The sequence below is a fragment of the Pteropus medius genome, unplaced genomic scaffold, assembly GCF_902729225.1.
Source record: "Pteropus medius unplaced genomic scaffold, Ma_sr-lr_union100, whole genome shotgun sequence".
In the NCBI taxonomy this organism is placed as follows: domain Eukaryota; kingdom Metazoa; phylum Chordata; class Mammalia; order Chiroptera; family Pteropodidae; genus Pteropus; species Pteropus medius.
In genome coordinates this window covers 22,924,143-22,950,756 of record NW_024349797.1, presented here as the reverse complement: position 1 = coordinate 22,950,756, position 26,614 = coordinate 22,924,143, and the positions used below count along the sequence as shown (strand labels likewise).

Sequence of the window (26,614 nt, the reverse complement as noted above, 5' to 3'; positions counted from 1 at the left end):
TTAGGGTCTGAACATGGCTGTTTCAACGCACATGCAGAAATAAAGCAACTCACTCCGACTTGTCCCAGTTGACCAAGCCAGAAACCACCCAGTTCATCTATTTTCCTTGCCAGGAAGAGGAGGCGTGTAACTGGACACGAGGCAGGCTCTGGCAACCCCACACATAAAACCACAACACCTGAGGCCACATGGAAGCAACACCAACAGACTCTGGAACGCTCGCTGCTCCTAAGTGTGTCTTCTTCAAGAGGACTTCTGGCATATTCTTCCCTGAGATACACTGGAATGAAATTTGTGTGCAACTTACAATTAATGGCATCTTGGAATTTTTCTTTCCTTAATTATATATAGAATCATGGTACATCTTACTACTGATGGCATCTGAGAACGGGTTACCATGAGCAAGATATTAGGTTACCAAAACAATAAACATCCCGGCGCCTGTTACCTCATCTGGAAAATGGAGATAATTACCTATGATTGTTGAGACTGTTGTGTTTATAACTTAATAAAGTATTCCAACCAGCCTGGCACACAGCAAGCACCACACTGGCCTAGCACTGATGGGGCATTCTCTTGAAGGTGTCTATTAATGACAAGTCACACCTCCCCATCCACACACTCGCCCATTCCTGTAGAATCAGCAGCAAATCCGTAAGACAGGGGAATTTTAGTCCGTCGCACACTAATATCTTTTGTAGGAAACCAACTGACCATTATGGAAAGTAAAGTCCTAACTTTAACCTCTAACTAGTATGCTGCTATTAACTACAGACTGGACAGAAATTAAACTGGAGCTTTTCAAGTCATGTGAGTCAACTGGTTAGGTTAGTACACCAAAAGAATTGAGGAACACTGAAACAAAACGAAAAGACATGTCAATTCTCAGTGACATTTATCTTAGAAATTAGGGGACCTGGTGACGAATATGACATGGGCTATATACCAAGACCAATCTCTGAGCAGAAATATATTCAATCAGGGATGTATTTTTATTCTTTCCTAATCAAAAAAAAAAAAACCTCAATCAACGCCCCCATACCAAAGAGAAAACAAAAACTATGCAACCCTGACAAAGGATTAGAATCCAAATATATAAAGAACACACACAGATCAGTAAGAAAAAGACCAACACCCTATACAAAAGTAGCAAAAGATATATTCACAAGAGGAACCCGAGTAACCAAAAAACACATGACACTTAACCTTACCAGTAATTTAAAAAATGCCAACATAAACCACAAAAGGATAGCACTGAAAAAAAGTTAAATCTAGCACCATAAGAAAAAGAACTCATATGCCTTGTTAGTGAGCATGTACTTGTTGGAAAGCATCAAAACATAAAAAATAATTTGTGCAAAATTATTTATATGCACAATTAATTCCATTTACAAAAAAAAAGACTGACAATAACAACACACTGTTCATCATGCGCAAGTACGTATGGGAATGCTGACGGCCCCGAGCGCGCCACCCATAACCCTTTGAGAGGGTGGGTGCTGAGGAGTGTAATTAGCTGACGCCCCGCAGGCTGGCACCTTGGGAACCACTGCAGCAAGCAGATGGAGGCCAGGCCAGTGACTGAACACAGCGGCTCGAGAGCAGGGCCATTTCTGCCCAGGCGCCCCTCCAACGATCTGCGCCGGCAGAGATTCTCCCCAAGCTCCTGGATCCATCCTTGATCTCCCTTCTCTGTTTCCTCAGTAGGTGGAGGCTTTGGCCATCTCTCCTCCTTCCTCTCCTCTCCATCCTTCACAGGCATTTACAGCTATGAGTTTCCTGCACATGTAAGTCTATCTTGGCATATGCTTCTCAGAGTCTGCGAAAGAACTATGACAGGAGTAACATAAATCAAAATCAAGTCAGTGAAGGTAAGATGGAGGAACCAGCCCCCCGCTGCACCTGAGGCGGACATGGCCTAATCCGAACGGTGTTTAATTACAGGGGGAGGTGCATAGCTGTGTGTTAGCTTCTGTTCACTTTGAACGTTTTTTTAAATAAATCTACCTTTATAATTCTATCCTACCTTATGGTAATTTGCAAAGACATTCAAATTACGCACAATAACTATCTAGTCACTTTAATTTTTGAAAGTTTAACTCTTACTTCTGGCTCTAAAATTAGACACATATTACGGTTCCCAATTATTGCACCCACTAACAAGGCTCTGAAACATCTAAGACAATGAAAGTTGGGCCTCAAGCCTACCTGGAGATAGTTTCAATGATTAGGTACTGAGAGACAAATACGAGCCACTGTCCAGGCCTTACTTTCCTCACCAACAAGAAGTTTGGATTAAACAGACATTATAATTTTCTCTCATTATTTTGAGAGAAGGAAAATCCAGAAATATCAAAGAACTCATTTTTACTAAGTGTGTGCAATTTTTACTAAGATCCATATCTTTACAGAATTTGACTAATTTGAAAAAATAGGGCTGTTATTTCATTTAAATGACATCTTAATGTTATTTTAAAATATTTCTTTCTCTCAAACATTTTAACAAAACACTTTTTGCCACCTTACATCAATGTTAATGTACTGCAGTTAAAGAAATCGACAGACACCATAAAACTCAACCAGAGTTTAGATATATGTATTAATAAGACTTCTAGAATCCAAAACAGAAGAAATTGTTATATTGCAACTATACCTCTATCATTTCTAGGATCAATATTTTCCACAAAGGCTATTTAAAGCTGTGGAAATTAATTCAGTCCAAATCATTGGATCAGCACTCAATCTCTAATTCCTACCTTTTTCAGATTTTTACTGTGCTAGAGTCCCTCTGCCAGAAAGTGATTTCAAGTTCTTTGTTGTTTTAAATATAAACACTAACCTATACTCCTTAGTAAAGATCACTGTTTTCCATTACAGTAAGAGGACAAATAAATAGAAGCCTTACTTTTAAATCATACATGGAACCTCTGAAGAAAGGTCTCACAATTCTCACAGCCCAAGCTCTCACAGGCTAGCCTATATTGCTCCTGAAGGAAACATGAAATTAAAAAGGTGACTATAACTGATATAATTATAAACTATTAGTGATGAAAGGAACCTGTTTCATGAATGAGGAAATTGAGGCTCCTAGAGATAAAAATGACCAGCTCTTCCTTATATCACCTTCTCTGTCGCAGACACAGGGCATTCAATCCCGACAACCAGAGTTAGGTGCCTCCCTACCTCACTACTTAATTAAGTAGATCACTCACAGGATTCATCATTACCCTAACCGCTCATGTGGGTGAATACTGCCTCAGTATGTTTAAATCACAAACCATTCACCATAACTTATGAATCTTAGGATAGCTATAAAATTGATTTTTACAATAAAACTAAAACACAGAAAATAATGTGTTCAAAGAAGTACATCAGAACTACCAGTAAAAAAAAATGAAAAGCAGGTTGAGACACCCTGTTCAGTAAAATTATTCCACATTAAAGCATAACGTATTTTATTAATACAAGTCAACTGAGAAGCGACAGTTGAGCCAATGACAATTTTCAAATCTGATTAAGTCTATCGAATGCAATGTTCCAAATACAAGTTGCATGCTTAAAGACCCATTACCACAAAAATATTTACCATTAATACTTCCTCTTCTGTAAGAATCATAATTTTATTAGTGAACTGGGATACCGAAAACCAAGAGAGAAGTTGACATAATAACACATGCTTCAGAAAACAAAGAACTTGAGTCAACCTTAAAATCTGTCACTGTGCTTCTCTAGCTAGAAGACAACAAAGAGGAGAGTACCAAACAAATGAGCAAAGAAACACACAGGCTACAGATTCCGCCTTTGCATGCTTATTGGGAACCGTCACATTTTTGTACAGAAAACATTACTCATTTCACAAGAAATTACGCTTTGCGAATGTAGAAAATAACTAACCAGTGGTAGGACAGAATAGGCATTCCTCCGTTCCTCTATTCTATGATTACCAACTTCTAACAGAAACCAATAACAACTCAGCATATGCTATATGGCACTGAGTATGGAAAGACAGCCTGGACACCATCCGGGAACAGAGTCTAAGTTAAAGGTACAGAACTACATTTTACTCTTTGTTTTTAAATCTAACTGATAAAATGTTTTCTATCATTGTGCTACAGCCCACTGACTTTGTCTCGGTCTTAATCAGAAGAACCGAACCAGCATTTCAAGACTACAGTGCTGTATCCGCTTCATTCACTAAGTGTGAAAGATACAAAAATGAATCTTCCTTGGACTATACACAGAATATCAGCTAGCCCTAGTTTCAACCATTTGCTTATAAAGCTAAATAGGGACAAGCTGGAATAATGTGGATAAATGTGACTTTAAAAAAAATTAAAATCAACTTCCACTCGCACATCTTTACCAAAGTGGGGGGGGGAAAAAAGGCCTTCTGATGAGTTTCACATTCACCTATTTGTTCAAACTCTGGTTTTAAAAAAAAAAGGGAAGGAAGGAAGGAAGGTCATTCATTCAAAACTCGGGCAGGGAGAAAGAAAAAAAGAAAAAGCAGTAACAATCACAATCTCGATCCATATTTTTAATGACTTGTACTCACAGAAAGAACTTGTCTTAAACCTAAACATCTAAAAATATTTGTTTTCCCATGAAATAATCATGGTAACTATTTCTATTCCAAAATGGAAGTTTTCTCTTCCCTTAGATTTTAAATTAAATGAGACCACACACCTGAAAAATAAATCACTAGGAAACACTAAAGTCCCATAATTTTCAGCCATATCTAGGAATGGGTCCCACTGCTCAGATTAGCAAAACAGGATTTGAAATTATTTCATACCAGTTAGATACCTTTCTAGATTAAAGCAAACAAAAAACAGGAAATCTTGAAATGCTAATACCAAGATCCAATCACAATTGGCAGTAAGACTATGGGACAAAACATTTACAATGTTTTACTTTTTGAATGGCAGATCTCTAGCAAATTTATGCTTATAACTATTCCAACAAAAATGCAAGGACAGCTCAAAATCAGATCCTATTACATATGCTGTTTCAAAGAAGACAACAACTCCAAAGTCAGGCTCCTTACTAACAGTGCAGAGCTAGACATCACTATTTAGAAGAACGTCAGAAATCTAATCCCTGTGGTTGCCCGTCAAATGTGCCCTTTTCCTTAGTCACACCCAACATATTTAAATAAAGCTTTCTAAACTAATATAACTAAAAAGTACCAAAAAACGACCAATTTACTAAAAGATTTGTGCAAGCTGGTTTTTAAAAATATGTGGGGGAAACTTGGTGACAAGCTTCGCTTCGTGCTCTGTGTATTACAACAAAGATGGACTTGACCTACAAAATGAAGATAGGGTCAACTGTAACCAAAAAACAGTATGCTTCCCCTGGTGGCCAACCAAGGAATGGAGAAGGCACGTATAGAAAAGAAAAAGCCTGGTCTCCTAGTTCTATCCTGTCACTCTTATAAATGAGAAGAGACTACCAAAAAAGGAAGATGTGGGGGAAGGGGAAACTATCAAAAAGACTAACATGAGTTTAAAAAATATACATAACTCCGGGTGTTAGACTACGTAAACTTAAGAGATTTAATCCACCGACCAAAATTTGGAAGTCAAATATGGGAAAAGTCATTTACTTCCAGAGCACCCAGAGCTCACTCAGGGATCCCTATGTATTTTCACTTCAAAGAACACCCAGAGTTTAGTACTTCAGTAAGAGCTCAAGAGCAATCGCCTCTTTCAAGGAGTTGATCCGTGCAATTTTCTGCAGTCCTGTTTCCAAGGAAAAGCATTTATGCATTTTTCTCAAATAAACTAGCGGTATAACCTACATAGAGAACCTCCAGTTCCACAGCCCTGCATCCAGGAGGACTGTTAGCTCCAGTTCTAAAAGATTCTCTTTCGAATTTTATTTCTCGGGGGCGGGGGGGGGGAGGGAGACCGCAGGGGGAACCCATGGCCTTTCAAAAACATTTTCTATACCAACAGTCTTTACAGACAGCCTCATACAGAGACGGGCTAGACTCTCGTGCATTAAAATCTGACGAATTCCTTTGTCTGATTGGATTTTCTGGTACCACTTTAAATTTGCTTGCACACAGAGCAGCAGCAAGGGAACTACATGTTCCATTCTAGGGTGCAGGGGGGTGGAAATCGTTCGTTGGGCTAAAGCTTCTGCAGGTTCTATTCTTTCATAATCCCTTCCTTCCCAAAGAAAAGAAATAAAAGAAATACACATGCATTTACAAATAGGTCCTAAAACTGCCGCAGGCCAGCCTGTGCCCGGGCAGGCGCCCCGGGAAGCACACTTCTCCAACTGACTGGGGGAGGTCGTCACTCCACCGGCCCCGGGCTGGAGGGGGGACGCGGCGCGCAGGGCGGGCAGGAGGCGGAAAGGGCCTGGGGCAGCCTTGCCGCGGGAGGACCGGGTCCCGGGCGCTCGCGGGATGCTAACTCTCCGGAACGGCCACCCCCGGCCCGGGCCGAGGCGCAGCGCGTCCCGACCGGGGCCCCCAGGCCAGGGGTGGCCGAACGCACGCCGCCTCGACTCCCCGGGAGCGCGGGGGGCGGTGCACGGCTGCACGGCACGCCGGGGTGAGAGTGTCTCCCTCCCGTGCGGACCGCAGGGCGAACACACAAAAAGAAAGTTGTCCAGGGGCGGTCCGCCCCCTCGGGCCGCCGGCCGGCCGGGGCGCTACTCACCGGGGTCGAAGTCGGGCACCACCGCCTGGTACTGGGGTCCGACCCGCATGCCGCCGCCACCTGCGGGGAAGCAGAGCACGGCGGTCAGCGCGCGCGGGCGGCCGGGCGCAGGCGGCGCGGGGCGGCTGCCACCTACCGTGCTCCTCGTCGCTGGACGAGCCCGAGCTGCCTTCCTCCCAGGAGTTGCTGCTGCTGTTGCCGTTGGGCGCCGCCGCCGCCAAACTTTTATTCTGCCCATTATTGGGGGCGGCGGCGGCCGCAGCGGCCGAGGCGGAGGAGGCGGCGGCCGCGGCCGCGGCGGAGGCGGCGGCCGAGGCGGCGGCTGAGGCGGCCGAGGCGGCGGACGAGGCGGCCGCGTTGTTCCTCCCTCTCCGCTTCCCTGACACCTCGGGGCCCTTCTCCACCATGGCCGGCATCGGCGGGGGCGGGCTCCTGAGGAGGGGCGCCGGGACGCGGCGCGGGCGGGCGCGACTTGGGACTGGGGGCGGCCCTGGCGGGCGGAGCGCGGGGCCGCGCGGAGCCGCTTCAAGCCCCCAGCGCCGAGCCGAGCGCAACTTTCGCTCTCATCGCCGGCCGCACTTCACTGGCACTAACTACTCCGGGAGCCGCGGGCGGGAGGCGGGGGGCGGGGCCTGGGCCCGCAGAGGGAAGCCGCGCGCAGCCCAACCCGACGCGCGGAGGCCCCGCCCCCCGCGCGCTCCCATTGGCTCTTGGGGCATTCGGACGGCGAGCGGTAGTCCGGTTGGCTCGGCGCCCCAGTCTATCCGAGGGACGGGGCGGGAGAGAGGGGAGGGGTCTCCGGGCTTCCGTTGGTCAGGTTCGGTTGACGCGTATCGCCCACTGTACGTGGTTCGAGGTTTGCAATCTCTCTACGCCCCATGATCCATCTCTCTAGGCAATAGCGAGGAGTTAGCTGCCCTCCCCGCCCCCTCCCTCTGCCGCGGCTCCCACCCCCTCACCTGCGGGCACCCCCCGCGGACTCGACCCCCACATTCCCCGAAGGACCCCACTGAGAGTCCCACCGGCTTCAAAAAGTAAAATATGCGCGGCGCGAGAACAGAAATTGAATGCAAGGTTGGGACTACTTTCCCCCTCGCGCGGAGGATTACACCACAGTTTGAATGGGTCTATACAAAGAGGCGAAACTAATTGAAAGAAACTAATTGCGCCCCCACCTTCCCCAAGGGATTTCGGGGTGCACCGGGGCCCCCGGAGCCCTGGTGCAGAGGACGGGGTTCCCAGGTGACAGTGTCCCCTGGAGGGAAAGGAAGCACTGTGGGTGCTCGTGGGTTTTGTAGAGCGTTCTGCTAATTGGGTGGGGGTGGGTTGGAAGTCACTGCAATTGCCCGAGTTGCGGGGCGCGCCGCGACTGCCGAGGCCGGACGGGAGGGTCCCAAGCAGTTCCTGCCCGCACGCAGAGTCCAGGGCGCGAGGTCCCTGCCATCCTGATGGTCGCTTAGAGATCAGTGTAGGGGCTGAATTGTCCCGGGGGGAGGGGAGCACTTACAGAACCGGGGAGGGGACTTATGGAAATGGACTAGGGGCCAGGAAGGGTAAAGAGGAAGACGCTATTTTCATCCCAAGCCCTTGGTAAGGGAGGAGGGTCAACTTCCTCCGAGGCAAGAGCCACTTTTCCGGATCTGCTGCCTGCCCAGCCTCCCCCACTCCACCCGGGGCAACCGGCGAGGAAGAGCACGACCCAGCGGGAGACATCCCTGCCCTGGAGAGTGACCACCGGCCGGCCCAAGGGCTGCTTTATAGCTCGGTGGGGGGATGGGGGAGTGTGTGACTCCTCCGAAGATCCGTATCGGCCCCACCCCCACCCCACCCCCCCAAACCACACGCTGTTCGTTCATAATTAGGAGGCGAGAGGTCTGTAAATGAATTTTTTTTAATGAAGCGGATGGCTATTTTTCTCTTAAGTTACTTCAAACCTGAGCTTATTATGGGGACAGTTTACAACAGCTCAGGTTATAAATAGCTACAGGGAGAAATCTGGAGTTTTATGGCTTTAAAGCCGGAATAAATAAGCAAGGTGTTCTCTTCCACGTTTTCTGCTGCATGAACCATTATTATTAAGTTCAATGAAGTGACCACGTTTATTTCTGCTTAAATGGTCTTTAAGAAAAAGGGCTGGGAGCCCTCCTTGTGGAGGGGCCCTGACCCCACCAAGTTTAGGGTCTAAGCTCCTGGACTCCCCTTAAAGGTGGAGCCCTCTCCTTAGAGAGCCACTGGCAGAGCAGCTGTGTAAGCCCCGGCATACTGCCCGCCAGCAGGCCTGGGGTAGGGTGTAGATAGCAAAGACAAGGGTTAGGAATCAGAGGTGGCATGGGGGAGGGGGCACCCGACTGAGGGCTGTGACTCATCTGGAGGTGAGCACTGCCAGTGAGGAATGAGGTTAAGAGTAAGATGCCCTGCTCATTTGGTGTTTATGCGAAGTTCTACCACCAGACTCTAGAAAAAATGGTCTACATGGGCCCAGAGGTAAAACTGAGTCATTATTAGGGCAGCAGGCATGGCACCACACAGGGAGTCACCAGCCTCCACGCACCAAATCCCCAGGTTGGGGCTACTTCCTGTCTGGGTTACACTGTGTGCATCACTGGACTGTCCAACCATTTACTTTTAATTTTTTTCAATTACAGTTGACTTTCAAGATTAGTTTCAGATGTACAACATAGCCATTCACTTTTTACAATAAATATTTATTAACATCTAACATGTGCCAGGCCGTGCATAGTTTTTCCCCAAGGCACTGTGGATACTATATTGGCCTTGAACCTGGCAGATAATAATAGTATCTACCTCCTGGCCTGGTGGATTTTAGAATCCATCTCTCCAACTCATAGCCCCTTCCACCGTAGGGAACCTTCCAATATAAAGGAAGCTCCCCCCTATTGTTTTCAGGGTGGGGGTCCACACATAACTCTTCTGGTCGGGAGTTTGTGACCTCAAACTTCAAACTGGCACTCTATAGAGCTAGCAGCCCTACCCTGTTTTTCAGTGACACTCGCCCACTCTCAGACTAAGATTTCACACCCTCTCTCCCCTCTCACCTACCACAGCCCTCCTGCCCCCACTCCCAGCCACCAGCCTCACCTCTTTCAGTGAGAAAAACAAGCCATCAGATGGGATCCCTGTCATCTTCCAGTCCCCCAAACTAACACATCTCCCTGCCTGGCACCGCCCCCCTCAGGCTCTCTCACCTCGATCTGGATCTTGGGCACCCTCCTCCTGCTCCCCTCCCCTTTCTGCTCCCCGGGAACCATCAGCCTCTTTCCCCCGGGTGGCCATTTTCCACAAAAGAAAATTCTCCCTTGCTGCTAGGTGCCCTCCCACCTCCTCCCCACATCTCTACCCCGCCTAGGAAACCCTAAAGACACGTCTGTGCCTGCCTTCTTCCCCTCCCAGCCTCTCCTCACCCGGCCCTGGCAGGACAGAGTCCCCACTCAGCTCTTCCTAAGGTCCCCCTCAACCTCCCTGCTGCCCAATTCAGCAGCCACTTCTTGGTCTCACTGGGCCTCTCAGCAGCACCTGAGTCCACCGTTCCTCTCAGAAACTCCCTTACTTCTCTGGCCCCCAGACCTGGGACCTCGAAGCCAGTTCTAGTCCTACCTCAAAGACCATAACCCTTCTGTACCGTCTGCAGCCTCCACCCCCTCCTTCCATCCTGTGATTGTTAGGGTTTCTCCTGGACCCCCTGCTCCGTGCCTAGTACATATTAACTATTTGTTGAGAAATGAATGGTTGAAAATACAGACTGCCGTGGGTGTACAGAGCAGAAGCCAATTCTAAGGAGGAGAGGGTTCCTGGAATAAGGGAGGTCTGACCAAGAAGTGAATAAATATGCCCTAGAATGGGGGGTGGGGGACTACCTGCCCCCAGAGGAAGCCCATCCTCAACACCCTCCTCTAAGGGGTTGGCTTGGGGCTTCCCCATCCCTGACCAGCATGTGCCCCAAGCCTGGCCAATCAGAGAACCCCAGCCCTCTAGCTCCAGAGATTGGCTCAAGTGTGGGCACGTGACCTGGCCAGGCCAATCAGAGCCCTTTCAGGAACTTTTTCTGGAGTTCTCAAGTAAGTGCCTCTTTCTCAAATCAAGACCCAAGGACTGGGAAATCCTAGAGCCTCCAGAGCTGGCAGGCAAGCCAGGTGCTGGGAGCTGGAGGAGGGTTTGCCCACCCCAGTCTGGGCCCTGCTCCGGGGAGCCAACCACCCCCTAGTCTGCACAGAAAGAAGGGTTGAGCCCTGATAGGGTCTTTTGAACTCTCCCCGCTACCCACACCGTATAAGCCAGGCCTGAAAGCCTGCCTGGCTGTTTAAAATTGAGCCATTTGAGTTTCTGTTACAACTCAGAGAATCCAGAATAACACAAATAATTAGTCATTAACCTGGTGCAAAACAAGGGAAAGACTATGTAGGTAAAGGAAACAGCACTTTCCCCTCTCCAGGGAAAGAGTTAACAATAATAGCTAATATCTTCAGGGTGTAACCATGCCTGGTTCTGCTCTCAGCTAGAGCTCTTCTAATCCGCCAATAATCCCATCGGGTGAACAGTTAGTTAAGAGCAGCTCACCCACGCCTTGTAGTAAAGGAAACTGAGGCTCCTAGAGGCGAAATAATCTGCCTAAACAAGGCAGCTTGTGAGTGGAAGAGCCGGCAGGTCTCTGCCACAGCTATGCACCATGTGCCCCCGCCCCCACCCGAGAGACTTAGGAAGGCTGGGAGGGCAAGGGGGAGGAAGGTGTGCAAATGCCCTGATTGTACCCGTAGTGTTTATAATTCTTATTGCTGCTATTTTTAAGTTTTGTTAGATGGTTTCTTAGAAAATCCTGCTAGGCAAGGAATAGCTTCCCTGAGGCTGGAGCCAGGCAGAGAACAGTGGGAAGGGCGGGGTTAGTGGGGGTGGCAGGAAAACAGCCCTGAAGCCAGTCTTGGGAAGGTTCAAACCCCCAAAACGCTATTCAGAAATAGAGACTTTGGGCGGGAATTTTTAGCCATCTCAGAAGTTCTTAACCTAAAGTTTGTGGATAGAATTAGGGGAGACAATGAACCTGGGAGGGTGATTACAGCTTTATTTAAGTGAATCTTTAACTGAAATCTAACGTTTTCTTTTATTGTGAGTGTAGGCGGTATTAGCAATGGCTGCGACTCTGTCATCCAGACAAGTCATGATACTGTCTCGTCACATTACAGTTGTTGGAGAGATCTCAGAACAGTGTGTACACTCATCTCCAAAATCACAGAAGGTATTAAACCCACTGCCAGATCTTGTTGCTTAAAGTGTTAATAACTCAACGAATAACTCAAAATGGATCATAACCTAATCATAAGAGCTAAAACTATAAAACTTTTAGGAGAAAACACACGGGTAAATCTTCATGACCTAGAGTTAGGCAAAGGCTTCTTAAACAATTCCAAAAGCATAAGGAACAAAAGAAAAAAAAAGATAAATTGGACTTCATCAAAATTGAACACTTTTATGTTGCAAACCATACCATCAAGAAAGTAAAAACAAGTCTACGCCCATGCCACCCTGAATGGGCCTGATCTCGGAAGCTAAGCAGGGTCGGGCCTGGTTAGTACTCGGATGGGAGACCGCCTAGGAAGACCAGGTGCTGTAGATGCAAAAAAAAAAGGAAGAAAGAACTCCCACAACTCAGTAATGTAAAGATGAATAACCCAGTTTTAAAATGGGTAAAGTATCAGAATACACATTTCTCCAAAGAAGATACACAAATGGCCAATAAGCCCATGAAAAGGTGCTTAACATTAGCCATCGGGGAAAATGAGATCAAAGCTGCAATGAGATGACAATTCCTGGCCACCAGAATGGCTGTATTAAAAAGGAGAGATGGTGATAAGTGTTGGTGAGAATGTGGAGAAATTAGAACTCCGATACTCTGCTCCCGGGATGTGAGCTGGTACAGCTACTTTGGAAAACAGTCTGGCGGGTCCTCAGAAAGTTAAACATTAGAGTTACCATATGACCCAGCAATTCCACTCTTAGATACATAACCAAAAGGATTGAAAACATGGCCATACAAAAACAGGTACACAAATGTCACAGCAGTATTCTTCACAATAGCCAAAAAGTAGAAACAATTTAATGTCCATCGACTGATGATTAGATGAACAAAATGTAGTCTATGAGAGACAGATATAAAAAACAACATGGGAAATGACAAAAACAAAAAAAATTAAATTAAAAATGAAGGCTATGATGGAATCTTATTGAGTCATAAAAAGGAATGAAGTACTGACACATGCTCCAACATGGATGAAGCTTGAAAAAATTATGTGAAATGAAAGAAGCCAGTCACAAAAGTCACAAAATCATACATATTTGTACGATTCCATTTATATGAAATGTCCAGAATAGGCAAATGTATAGAGACAGAAAGTAGATTGTTGGTCGCCAGGGGCTGGGGGAGAAGGGGAATAGGGAGGAACTGATAATGGGTGTAGTTTCTTTTTTGAGTTGTAAAATCGTCTAAAATTGATTGTAGGGATGATTGCACAACTGTGACTATATTAAAAACTGTTGAATGCAGTTTAAACGGGTAAATTGTGTGATATATGAACGCTATCTCAATAAAGCTGTTTTAAAAAGAGATGATTAAATATCGAAGAAGAATGAAGAAGAAAACAGAACACAGCACGTCTGCCTGGGTTTGGGAGGAGCCAGCTGCCCTGCTGGGCCTGGAGATATCCGGGCTGGCTCTCCACACCAGCCTCCTGTCTCACGGGCCCCTGTTTGGTCCCTCCCTGCGGTGTGGGCTTGCAGCAGTGACCCTCGCTTCAGTGACAGAATCGGGAGGCCCAGCGGGAGGACTCGGGAGGGGAAGTGGCAGGGCCCGGCCATTTCCTGTCCAGTTGACCCCGCTCTTTATCTAAACACCTTCAGGAATGTTTCACTCTCTATCTAAGGGGCCTCCCCAAGAGGACTTGGGAGCTGGCCTCAGGCCTGGGATAAGTGTGGGGCTTCCCAGGGTGACCATGTGGGAGGACAACTGAGACAGACCCCGGCCCTGAGGAAAGTCTCCATGCTGGAGACCAGCGGCCATCCAGCCCCAGGCCTGCCTCAAGATTCCCCACTTTGGGGGACTGCTCCCTTCCTGGGGTTGCTCCCCTGCTAGGCCACGTGGCCCAAATTGTGCCCACTAGTCTTTCTTGTCCCAGCTCACAGGTCGCCTCTTCCAGGAAGCCCTCTGACTTCCCCGACCAGCCCAGGTCCCTGTGATCTTCCTTTCTTTTGGTTACCGGTCACTTATGTGTGGCATTGTCTTTCTCTCCTACTCCGTAAGCTCCGTGAGCCCCCGCCTATGCTACTGTTTTTGGGACCGCCAGCCCACCATGGGCCTCACTGCCAGTGGGGGCTCTCTAAACCAGCGCTGCTGACCTTGTCATGGGGTCAGGCTGGGACACTGAAGCAATGTCCCAGTAGGAGCATAAATGGTGCCGGGAAATAAAAGGTGAGCACAGCTCCGGTGTCCCAGGTCCCAGGTCCCCGTGCCGGCAGGTGCAGTGACTCCGGCAGCCTCCTGGCTGCACCCTGACATTTCGTTCCTTAGAGAAGAGTGCTCCTTTCCTCATCTGAAACCGCCTTCCCGTGTGTGGTTCCCTGTCTGAGGACCCAGCCTTTATCTACAAGAGTGACCCCTCCCCACCCCCCACAGGACCAGCTAAACACCCCTCCAGACACACAGCCAGACTGCCGGCCTGGAGTGTGGGAGGAGTGTGAGAGGTCTGTCAGCATTCAGTCTTGGGGGCAGGTCGCACATAGGTGCCAGGCTGGGGAGGGCCAGGAGGGGCCTTACCCATGGCGAGGCAGCACAGCAGATGCCTGGGCCGCACCCTCTCCCCTCCCAACCCTCCATCCCCTCTCCACAGGAAGGCCAGAGATCATCTTCGAAACATGGACTTGATTTTGTCCTTCCCAGCTGACAGACCCAGGGGGCTTTCTGCTGCGGTTACAGTTCGAAGCCCCCTCAGCTGGCTCCAGCCTCCTCCCCCCAGAAGCCCACCTCCCTCCTTAATCTCCGCTTCCTGAGCATCCCTCACGTCCTTGGGGACTTTGCACAGGCTGTTCCTCAGCCTGGAGCACCTTTCCCGATCTTCACGGGCTGCCTCCGCCTTACTAAGAGGGCACCTCCTCAGGGAGCCTTCTGGGCCACCCCACTCCCAGGTGACCCCACCAGTCTCCTCCCTGCTGTGGCCCAGCCTATCTCAATGATAGTTATGAGACAACTGTCTCATTATCGCTCTCTCGCTAGACTCTGCCCTGGCACCAGTGCCCGGCCGTCCGTCTTTCTCACGGCCGTGTCCCCCGTGCCGGTGCCAAGAGGGGAATGCATCTCAGTGCCCTCCTTGTGCTGCTGGGGTGACGCGGGGGACGGCGAGGGCTGCGAAGGCCACCGTGGCCGCTTGTGCAGGAGGGACTGCCATGACCTAAGGCCCTCAGCCCTGCCACGGTGCCACCGGCCTCCCTCCCTTACAGCCCTAGCGACTGACTTGCTGGTATCCGTCCCCCTCACTGGCCCAGCACACAGGGCACCTCAGTCAGGGTTTGGGGTTCTGACGGGTGGACCACGAGGGACTCATCCTTTTAGGTGGGGGGACAACGTGAGTCATGTCAGAGTCCTTTGACCAAACGCCTAACATTTTCGAGCCAGTGGAGGAATCAGGCAAACCAGGCCAGCTCACCCCATCTCCTGGGTGTGGGCTCCGTGCTCAGGCCTCCCTGCCCCTGCGCCCCCTCTGAGGGAGGGGGTGAAGCCTGTCCCAAAGGGCTACTTCAGAAATCGCGGAAATTCTCAGAAGGAATGGAAAGATGGCAGGTGGAGCCCATTCGTCCCTGCGCTGGGCCTTGCCAGTAAAAACCCAGCGACAAAGACTCCGGAAGGACGCACGACAGCCGCAGGATCTTGGAAGCCGAGAATCAGATGGCCGAGTGGTCAATGACTTCGCTGGTCCGATAGGGCTGGTTCCGAATCCAGCCGTGAAGCCCCGTGTGACTGGCACACCCCCAGAGTACCAGAATCTCTGCTCACTGCTCCTGCCCCGGGGGTGGCCTTGCAAACATCCTGCGACGTGGAGGAAACCAGCTCCCAAAGGGCACGCAGTGTCTGATCCCATCTATACGAAATGTCCAGAACAGGCAAATCCATAGCGACAGAGAGTGGACTTGGGGTTGTCAGGAACTGGGAGAGGAGGGAATAAAGGTGACTGTGCAGTGAGTGTGAGGTTTCCCGTCAGATGATGAAAATGCTCGAAACTGGAAGAGGCGGACATGCTTAATGCCACTGAATTATACATTTCAAATGGTTAACATGATCAATTTTATGTGTATTTTAACACACACACACCGAATTGAGGGACTAAACTTAGAGCCCAGCCTTCAAATTCAATGTCAGGACTCACCTATAGGACCACAGGTGACAGCCGTGCAGGCGACAGGCTGCTTCAAGTGACCCTATGCCTAGACACAGCCATGGGCCCTGCACTCTGCCCCTGGGCCTTCCTTAAAGGACTAGCTTTGCATTCTGGGGCTGTGACCCAAGGTCGCAGAGGAGGACGTGGCGAGGCCCGAGCGGGAGGCATGGCTGTTATAATGACAGTGAAAACCCCACGCGGGGCCGAGTGCCCACAGGTGCCAGGCGGCGCTCAGAGCAGGATGCCCTGGGCGGAGGCGCTCTCCTTACGAAAGGTCTAGAGCCGGCCCCCTCGCACACTGGCCCCTTGGCGATCTCAGGCAGGCTCATGGCTTCAAACAGCGCGTCTCCTCCAGTGTCCCCCACATCTGCGTCCCCAGCCGGGACGCACGCCTCAGCTCCAGCCACCAGCTCAGTCCGCCCAGGGTCGTCCAGCGGGCGCCGCACGTCACCGAGCCCCAGCCCCACCTCGGGGATGTGTCAGCTCCTCTCCCGCGTGCTGGCGTCACCATCTCGGAGGCACCTTGGCTCCTCTCCTCCTCGAACTCCACATCAGTGTCCACTCCGTCTCCAGACACACCTGGAATCCAGCCCCGTCTTGTTCCGCGTCCGCCCCTCCCTGGTGCGGCCCCGTCGCCTCGCTCCTGGATTGTGGCAGCCTCTCTGCTTCTGCCAGGGACCCACTCATCAGAGGAATATGACGAAAACGGAAGTCAGCCCATGTCGTTCCCCTGCGCTAAACCCTCCAATGGCTCCCGCCTCACTCGGCATGAGAGCAAAGACCTTCCAGTGGTTTCCAGGGCCCGGCGCCAGCAGGCCCCCAGTGCCCTCCGCGCCCGCTTTGCCATCCTGCCTTCTCCATCCCATCGCCCAGCCGTAGCCTCAGGCCTTCCCGCGCATCCTCCAACAAACCAAGCCCCGACCCCAGGGCCTTTGCACCTGCCGTTCCCGGTGCCCGGAATGCTGTTTCCCAGAGGTGCCCTCTGCTCACGACTCGCCTCTTGACATAGCCCTCGCTCTCTCAGCGATTCACCCCTGACCACCTTCCTGAAAAAGGCCACTCCACACATGCCAGCTTTATCTTCTCATCTGCACGTGTCTGGCCCCCCCATGGGAAGGCAGCCCCTTCAGGTCGGGGCCTCCTGTTTGTTCACTGCTGTTTGTTCACTGCTGTTTCTCAGAGCCCAGAGCAGTGGGAGGCCACGGTGGGCTTCCATAAATAGCTGAGAAACGAATGGGCTGTTTTAGAGTGGGACCCCGAGGCCCAGAGGGGCAGGGTGACACAGGTGTGGCCGGCATCACGGGGGTGTCCTCCAGGCCTCACCCCCAAGTTCTCAGATCCTTCCAGCTCGCGGTGCTTGTTATTTTTGTTGGTGTCTACCCGTACGGAAGACAGAGTGTTCTCATAGCATCTTCCTGCTGAGAAGGCAAATATTCAAAAATACTTTGACAATGACATTCTCCAGTTCCCCGAGGCTGTGCGAGATGCCAAAAATGATGTGACTAATTAGCGGACCGACTCCCCACACATCCTGGCATCTGTGTCTCCTGGGGAGAGGGCAACAGGCCGAGACTCTCTGGGTGCTGCAGCGAAGCCTGTTGATGGGACTCCCAGGGGAGACTGGGACGGGACTGAGAGACCCTGAGCACATCTCTGGACCTCCCTGGCCTCAGTTTCCCCATTTTTAAGAAGAGGAGCTTTTCGGCTCAGTTTCAAGTCCAAATGTAACCTGGCACAGGAAGCCTCAACGCCCAGTCCCCGGCTGAGGGTAGGGGCGACGCAGCACGTGCAGGTGCTGCCATGGTCTGACGCGGCCACCTCAGCCTACGCCACTTCGCTCAGACCCGCTGCCAGGCTTCCTCTGCTCTCCACGGCCGTGCTGCACGCCTTGAGTGTCCACGTTGCACGAGGTACTGGGGACATGGTGACAGGACTTTCTATGAAGCTCAGCCTTCTGCAGGCGCGTGCCCTCTGCCTCCTGGCCCCGCCGCCCCCACAGTGTCCAGCACACGGTCAATGCCTGCCGAAGGGATTCTGATCAGCCTTCCTCCGTCCAGGGCAGCTCTCTGGGGACGGTGGGAGAGGGGCTGGAAGGACAGTCCCAGAGGAGGAACAGCCCGTGCGAAGGCCCCCAGGAGGGAAAGAATAGGATTCGTTCCTGGAAAAACACTCTCCACGGCCCGAGCCCAGGCCCGGACTGGAGACGTGGTTTCAAGTGAGGCCTGGGAGCATGAAGGAGCTTGAGTGTGAAGGGGCTTAAACGTGAGGGTGAAGGCGTCGGGCAGGCTTTGTCCTCTAGGTCGGGGGGTCGGGGAGCAAACTATTGCCCACGGCCAAATCTAGCCCACACCTGCTTTTGTATCGTCCGTAAGCTAAGGATGGGTTCACATTTTTTTAATGGTTGAAAAAAATCAAAAGAAAAATATTTTGGACACGAGAAAATTACATGAAATTCAAGTTTCAGTGTCTAGAAATAACACTTCATTGGCACACAGCCACACTCATTTGTCTACACAGTACACGTGGCTGCTTTTGCTCCGCAACGGCAGAGTTGAGGGGTTGGTCTTAGGGCCCACAACGCTTACAATATTTACCTTCGAGAGCTTTTCAGAAAGTTTGCTCATCCCTGCTCTAAGGAATGGCTACCAGCCAAGGTAGTGGTTCCCAAAGAGGGTTCCAGGGAATACTCCCTATGAGATGCTCTGGGACAAAAGGGTTCCCCAGTGCAGTAAGTCTGGGCTGCTCTGCCTGCTGCATCCCGCTCCCTCCAGAGAGGAACAGTGATCGATACGGCAATAAAGGCACTGAGAAGTCCTGCAGGAAAGACTCTAATCTAACTCCTGTGAATCATTAGAGGTATTCCACAAATATTTGAATCCTCTCCTTCAAGGAAGGTGGGAGGACTGCCTATCTCCTTGCAGGTAGGCATGGCTGGGTGACTCGCTTTACCACCGAAATGTGAGTGCAAGTGGCAGGTATTCTCTGGGTGGAAGCCTTAAGAGCAGTGGGGTCACTTAACACTTTCTCTTCCTCTTCCCCCGTCATGGTGACCAGTGAAGCGCCACCATCCTGAGTCCTGGAGTGAGGACACTTGGAGCAGAGACGCTGCCAGTCCGGGATGGGCAGGAAGCAAAAGTAAGAAAGTCGCTTTGCGGTGTCGTTCCGATCAATGGATGGAGGTGCGAGCGTGTGAGACATCCCCGCCTTCCACTCGGCTTTCTCGTGAACCTAAAAAACTCTATTTTTTAGATGAGCCGAGGAGTTGAATGGATAGTTCTCCAAAGAAGATGTATAAAAGGCTCACAAACATATCAAAAGGTGCTCACTGTCATTAGTCATGAGAGAAATGCAGACCAAACCACAGGGAGATGCTACTTCAGTACGAGGGCCATGATCAAAGAGACAGACGATAATGAGGCTTGGTGACGATGTGGAGAAACTGGAACCCTCATGCGCTGCTGGTGGGAACGTAAGGTGGTGCAGCTGCTTTGAAAAGCATTCTGGAAGTTCCTCTCAAAGTTACAATAAGACCCAGAAATCCCTCTTCTGGTATATGCCCGGGAGAAGTCAAAACATATGTCCACAAAAACTTGTACACAAATAGTCATAGCAGCATTATTCGCGAGAGCTAAAAAGTAGAAAAAAATTTATTGTCCATCAGCTGACAAACGGATGAACAAAATGTGGTCTGTCTGAAGGATGGAATGTTATTCAACCATTTAAAGAAAGGAAGTATAACATGGAGGAAGCTTGACGACATTGTGCTACGTGAGAGAAAGTAGTCTCTCAAAAGGGCCCGTGTTATAATTCCATTTACATGACATACCCGGAATAGACCAATCTACACAAGCAGAAAGATGAGTGGTTGCAAGGGCTGGGGGAAGTGGGGAAATAGTGATTTCTAATGGGTTCAAGGTTTCTTTGGGGGATGATGAAAATGCTCGAAATAAATCGTGCCAGTTGCACAATCCTGTGAACATGCCGACAACCACCGCGTCATACGTTTTAAATGAGTGAATTTAATGGTATGAGAATTATATTTCAATAAAGCTGTTTAATTTTTAAAAATCTGTAGGCAATTTAAAAAAGATTCCGGGTTGTTATTGCTTTCACTTATCCTGGCCCATCCTGTACGACATAACTCAGAAAACGGAAGTGACTTGCCCAGACCTCACAGCGAGTGGGCAGCAGGGTTGGGATGTGGAATGGGGACTCTGACCACAGCGGTCCCGGGCTCGGGGTTTCCCAGGGGTCTGAGAAAGAGTGAGTGCCTCCCCCCTGCTCCCCGCTCCACCTGTCCACCCTGGAGAACAGCTGTGGCTTCCTAGAGAGACTGCCTGGCAGCTGCTATACAAGGGCAGCTGAGTCCCCAAATAGAACTGCAGCCTCGATGGAAATCTGATGACCTCCCCACGCAGCCATGGACACAGAGCCACCCTTCTCTCAGGCTCAGCTTGGGGCTGAGGGAGTCGCAGCCACGTTCAGGTCCACTCCAGGACTATAGCGCACGTGGGACAGGTGGTTCCACCTCCTAGGTGGCTCCGATACCGAATATAGGCCCCATTCATTCATTCGTTCATTCTTTCATCAAGGGCGGGCTCCGAGCAGTCATAGGCCAGGCACTGGGGCCAGCACTACATCAAACAGACCCCCTTGGCTCTGGAGGCCACTGCACCCCTCACTCACCCTCTGCCAGCCCCATGTTATGTGGCCACAGCCTACCCCAGCTCCAAACCTTCCATGAGTCCTTTCTAGCAAAGGGCCAGCTCCTCAGCCTGGCCCTGACGGGCCGGTCCCACCACTGGTGTGCCCAGGGCTCCTGAGGAAGGGACCCGGTCCACTTGTTCCCAGAAGAGGCCCTGCTCTTTGGTTCTCATTCCCTCGCCCAGAATGCCTTCCCTAGCTTGTCTAGTTGGTCCAAGTCCCCGCTGCTAGATGATGGGGGTGGGGGTGGGGTGGCAGAGAGGCCCCTGGCTCTGCCCCGTGTGGGGGGCGAGGTGGTACTAACCAAGGCTCTACCAGTCAGAGCTAACCCAACTGAGCCTCTGCCAAGTGCTTCCACGAATGAACCCCTTGACTTCCCTAGAGCCATCATCCTAGCATTGTCCCCTTTGTGCACAGAGGTAATCTGAAGCCTAGAGGGAGCAGTGACCTGCTCAGGGCCACAGAGTTAGAAAGTGACAGAGCAGGGATTTGAACCCGGGAAGCCAGACCTTAGAGCTGCCCTCTGAATGGCGGTGGCGCATTGCCCGCCCCCGCAGGAAGTGACCCCAGGGCAGGTGGCCTCGGGCCCCATGTTGACCATCACGGGGGTTCCGTCTCCCCGTCTGCACAATGGGGATGGTGAACCTAAGATCTCTTCCTACTCAGAGGACATTCCAACTGCTCCACCAGTACGCCAGGCCTGGCGGTGCCAGTCCAGTCTGCGCACTGGACTTAGGACAGAGACATTGTCCCTATCCAGGGGAGTGTCCTCTCTGGGGCTGTCAGGGGAGACAGACCAGTAAAGGGACAGTGCCCGCAGGGTGAGTAAGGGGCCGTGTGAACTGAGGCGAAGAACAGAGCTTTGCAGGCAGACAAGGGTCGGAAGCGTGGTCCGTGCAAAGGCGGGGGAGGGGCCAGTGTGAGAGCAGCCTCCGCCCCAGGCACCCCTCAGTGCAGAGAGTCAAGCCTGCTCTGCCATCCAGGGGCCACCTTGGGAAACGGGGCAGGGTGGTGCCACTGTGGGGCCAGGTTAAGCTCCGGGGCAGCTATCCTGATGACCTGTCGCTGGGGTCTCAAGCTCCCGACACCCGGACCAGGAGATTTGGTTTAGCCTTGGCCCAGAGACCCAGGGAGGGCGGGACACCTGGGACTGCCCTGCAGGCGGGGTCCCAAGGGTGCCTGCCCAGTTCACAGCTGTTTTTGGTCTGTTCCCAGAGGCTCTTCCTTGGAAAACATCTGCTTCCTGAGCTTTGGGGTATACGTTCATTGGAGAATTTCTTTCTGGGAATGAGTGTGGGTCTCCTAACTGCCTGAGACGCTCACCTTGACCAAAGAGTGAAGTTCCTACTGTTGAGAAGGCCCATTCTCATTCCCTTTATGCCCTGCCCGCCAGGAAACTCATAGCTACATTTGATGCTCAATTACTGATCATCCATGCACTGGAATTGGGTAAATGCATGTCTCCCCACATTCTCGATTGTTTAATATTATCTATTCCCACTGGGCCTGGAAGGAGACCACCTGCTAACTGCAGACACTCTTCAGGTGCCCATGGGGGCCAGGGAAGCAGGGCAGGGGGGTCAGGGCACCTCAGACCAGCTGAACCAGGCCTTGGAGAGCCTAGGTGCAAGAGAGACTGGAGTCCAAACCTCTGCTCACCCCCTCTTCCAGGTGGGGAAACTGAGGCCCACCTTGGAATAAAGGGGATGACTAGTGTCCCCCAGCCTGTGACTGCAGACTAACAGGACCCTTGAGAAGACACCAGAAGGGCACGAGTGTCTTGGAAATAGAGGGACTTGGGCCGCTGCCACAGCAAAAGTGCCTGGTCCTGTCAGGGCCCTCGAGCTGCGGCAGGTGTTGGGGGAGGGCCAGGCCAATAAAGGGGGGTCGCCGGCGTCACTCTCCTGCCCCCCACTGCCTGGCCCCGCTCCGGGAGGGGCCGCCCTGGGTTTCGACGTGTGCCAGTTTCCCCGTCCGTGTGATGGAGGGAGGAGCCTGGGCCCTTCAGAACTCAGCACACACACCCCAGAGCCCCCTCGCCAGGACCTTCCAGGTTTATTTATTTTTGCCGAGGGAGGAGGCGAAAGAAAAGAAGAGCCAAACAGCGAAAACCCGGAGGAGCCACTGGGACTCTGCCCCCGTTGTCCAGATAAGGAAACTGAGGCACGGAGAGGCTGAAGGCCGGGGCTCCGGCAGCGGCTGGGCCGCCAGGCGTCCGCGGGGCGCCCAGCGCGGCCGGTGCCTCCTTCCGCAGCCCCTTCGCCGGTGCGGCGCGTTCTTTGTCTTTCGCGGTCACCATGACTACGGTTCCCGACTGCTCAGGCCGCACCGCCTCCTCCGGCCGCCGGCTGGATTTCTCCTCGGCGTGGGCAGCGAGGAACCCTGCAGGGTGGGGGGCGGAGGGGAGTGGAAAGCGGCCTCGGCAGCGCCCCAGAGCGCGGGGCGGCCCGCGAGGGGCCCCGGCTGGTCCGAGGCCGCACAGCGACGGACTGGCGGGGAGCTGGACTGGCCAGGCCAGGCTGCCCCCATCCCGGAGGACTTCCGGTCACCCCCAGGCCCGGCCTCAGTCTCCTCACCAGGCAAATGGGCACGCTGTGCAGGACAAGCCCTGCGAGCGTTCAGGATGTGGAGACCCTGATTTTTTTCTCCTTAGGAGGTGAGGACAGGCCCCCCAGCCCTTGCCCCCGTGGGTCCCTGCGTGCCCGCTGGCTGAGTGTCCTTGGGCTGTCCCTCCCCTTTCTGCGCCTGTCCCGCCCATGTCACATGGGTGCGATTCTACGTGGTTTCTGGAAGGTCACGGGAGCCTTGGGACACAGCAGGTTCCAAGTACTGTCATTCTAAATCAAACGTGGTGAGTTGGGTTGAGCCGATTTCTTCACCTAATGCCCAAGGAGCAGCGTAAAGGCAGGCCCGGGCTGGTGCTGGGCTGTGGCCGCAGGACGCCCAGGTGGCCCCACCCAAGCTGAGCAGCCTGCACTGACTACCCCACCCGGATACGAAGGAGAGCTGAGCCAGGATCTGAAAATGTAGGAAGCTGCCAGGAAGGGAACAGCATAGGCAAAGTCCCAGAAGCCAGAAGTCTGGGACCCTCCACCAACGTGAAAGAAAGTCCAGGAGCCCAGAGGAGCAGCTCAGAGCTGGGATGAGGCTGTGGCCTGGGGGAGGCCTGCCGTTCCTTTCAGCTGTGACCTGTGCAATCCCATAGGCCCTAAGGTCCTGTGCCTTTAAGAGACCACCTAGGGTTTGATGCTTTGCTGCTGCCGGCTTGAAATTCCCTTTTATTTATTTATTTATCTTGCCATCTTGAAATTCTTAATTTTCGAACAAGGGGCTCCGAAGTTTCATTTTACATTGGGGCCTCCGCAAATTATGTAGCTGGGCCTGCAGTGGGGACAATGCAGAGCCAAGGGGGTTTTGTTTAATTATTTCTTTAAGTCGCGGTAAAGATAAATATAAAATTTACCATTTTTAAGGGCACAGCTCAGTGGCATTAAGTAACACACATCACATCGTTGGGCCACCATCGCCAAGTCCATCCACAGAATTCTTTTCATCTTGCAAAACTATAGCTCGGTCTCTTTTAAACACTAACTCCCACCGCCCCGGCACCACCATCCTGCTCTCTGTCTCTAAGAGTTTGACGACTCTAGGTACCTCACACGAGGGGGATCAAACAGTGTGTGTTCTTCTGTGACTGGCTTATTTCACTTAGCATAATGTCCTCAGGGTTCACCCGTGTTGTAGCAGATGCCCAAATGTCCTTCCTTTTTAAGGCTGAGCATATTCCGTTGTGTGGATCTATATGTTTATTCATTCAACTGTCAGTGGACATTCATTTATTCCCCCACCTTTTGGCTACTGTGAATAATGCTGCTATAAACACAAATAGGTGAATATCTGTTCTGTTCCCTGCTTCGGGCTTTTAGGTCTTTAGGCGCAGTATCTAGAAGTGGAATTGCGGGATCACGTGGTCTTTCTAATCAAGGGAGGGTTTTCAGCAGAGTGCTGTGGTCAGGTGGGGCCATGAGACACTCACTGTGTGGGTGGCAAATTGATGGTAGAAGGCTGATAGCCCCATGCGGTTGGAGCATGGCCTGGGGACACGGCCTAGGTGTGAATTCAGCCCTGCCATGTGTTGGCTCTCTACTGGGGAGTCATCGCTCTGTACTCCATGTCCTCAGTGTGAAAGGGATGACTGTACTGGAACCTTTTGTTTTAGGGGATTGAATGAGTTACTGTGTGCCAAAATTTAGGGCAATGCAGAGTACGGGCGCAGTCATCGCCATTGCTATTCCTGGAGAGGGGCCTTTGGGACAGAGAGCCTGAGTCTGGTGAACCTGGGGGAGCGGGGAAGAAACGGCAGCCAGGCGGGTCCTCCGTCAGGCGGGGGCTGGGCACAGCCACAGCTCTCCACACCTGGAGAGGCCATGAGCAGGCCAGGAGCGGTGTGGGCTGGGGCGGGGGATGGGGCTTTCTCTCCAGCCCACGTGAGGGTAAGCGCCCAAAGTTCACAAATCGGGGGACCTACGAGAAGTCCCCCACCCCCTGGCCAGAGCCAGTCATGAAAAGCTGATGTGAAAGTGGCCGATACAAAAGCAGGGTGGCAGTTCAGTGGGGACAACACGGGCCCAAGATACAGAACCAGAAGGCAAAGCTGTGGATACGGAGTAACGCTTGGGAGTGGGGCGGGCGTCCTGTAGGCAGGTGGCTGCTCAGAGCCCAGCTGGTGAGTTTTATTTGCTTCACTCTGCTTTCCACATGGAGAGGACCCTATGATATGCGCTCCACTCAAGGTGGGATAGGGGCCACAGCAAGAAGCTGCAGAAGTGGGTTTGGGAGAGTCCCCAGACCCGGGGGTGGGGGTGGGGCAGTTTTTGGATCTTCATAGAACAAACCCAGAACCGAGCTTCAGCCAATCCGTGTGAGGCACTTCTGAGCACAGCGATTGATTGGGAAGGGGCACATGTCTGCCAGGCTCCCCAGGAGCACCTTCCCGGTGCTCTGAGGGTAAAGCCAGGAGGCTCCCAGTGGCCTTGAGCCGCTCACTGTCACGCCAGCTCAGCCTCACTGACGCGACCCTCCATCCTTCTCAGCATTCAGTCATTCGCTCATTTCTTAAAAAAACAAAAACAAAAACAAAAACAAATCTACTAGTACCAGACACTGGGGGTACAGCGCAGTACCTGGCCTCCAGAGGCGCGCAAGCCACCAGAGGAGGCGGGGGACTGAGCACTTCGCGACTCCTGGCTCAGGGTCTCTGCTCCGCGGTTCCCCTGCCTGCGCCGACATCCCCATTGCCTCTTTTAATCAACTTTTCTGCTTCCCCTCAAACCCTTCCAAAGCCATCTCTCCACCACCCCAGGACGGGCGGGTCCCCTTTGTACACATCTATATTTTCCTGCCCCCCGCACCCCACAGATGTTAGCACAGCCCGAATTGCGGTCTGCTGATTCATTGGTAGGTCATGAAATCAACCTGTGAAAAAAATAGCATTTTCTTTCTTTTATGCAAAATTGTCATTTAGTGCAATGCATTCACTTTTAAGTCTCTAGTTCCCTCAGTTGTGACCAATGCATGTGCCAATCATGATACAGATAATTTCTATCCCCCCAAAATGTTCCTGCGTGCCCCTCCTGCATCTACCTCCTGGCCCCAGGCAAACACCGATCCACTTTCTGTCAACATAGAGTAACTTTTCCTGTTCTAGGACTTCATATAAATGGAATCACACAGTAGGTTTTCCTTGGATGAGGATTCTGTTACCCACCACAGTGTCTGTGATATTCATCCATGGGGGTGGGG

General features: G+C 51.7%; 1 protein-coding gene and 1 pseudogene across 3 annotated transcripts in view; one reads left to right on the top strand and one right to left on the bottom strand.

Moving 5' to 3' along the window:
• Positions 1 to 7,293, bottom strand: part of RCOR1 (REST corepressor 1) — a 95,773-nt gene extending 88,480 nt beyond the window's left edge. The window contains exons 1-2 of one of the 3 annotated variants that reach the window (XM_039884279.1): positions 6,811 to 7,293; positions 6,675 to 6,734 (exon numbers count right to left, since the gene is read on the bottom strand). In XM_039884279.1, coding sequence (XP_039740213.1) covers positions 6,675 to 6,734; positions 6,811 to 7,090 — 340 coding nt within the window. In that variant the 5' untranslated portion in view covers positions 7,091 to 7,293. The remainder of the gene's footprint in view (positions 1 to 6,674; positions 6,735 to 6,810) is intronic. The other 2 variants (XM_039884278.1, XM_039884277.1) reach the window with 2 other exon arrangements.
• Positions 7,294 to 12,191: 4,898 nt separating this feature from the next.
• LOC120619907 (uncharacterized) lies at positions 12,192 to 12,300 on the top strand (annotated as a pseudogene).
• The last annotated feature ends 14,314 nt before the right edge of the window (positions 12,301 to 26,614 follow it).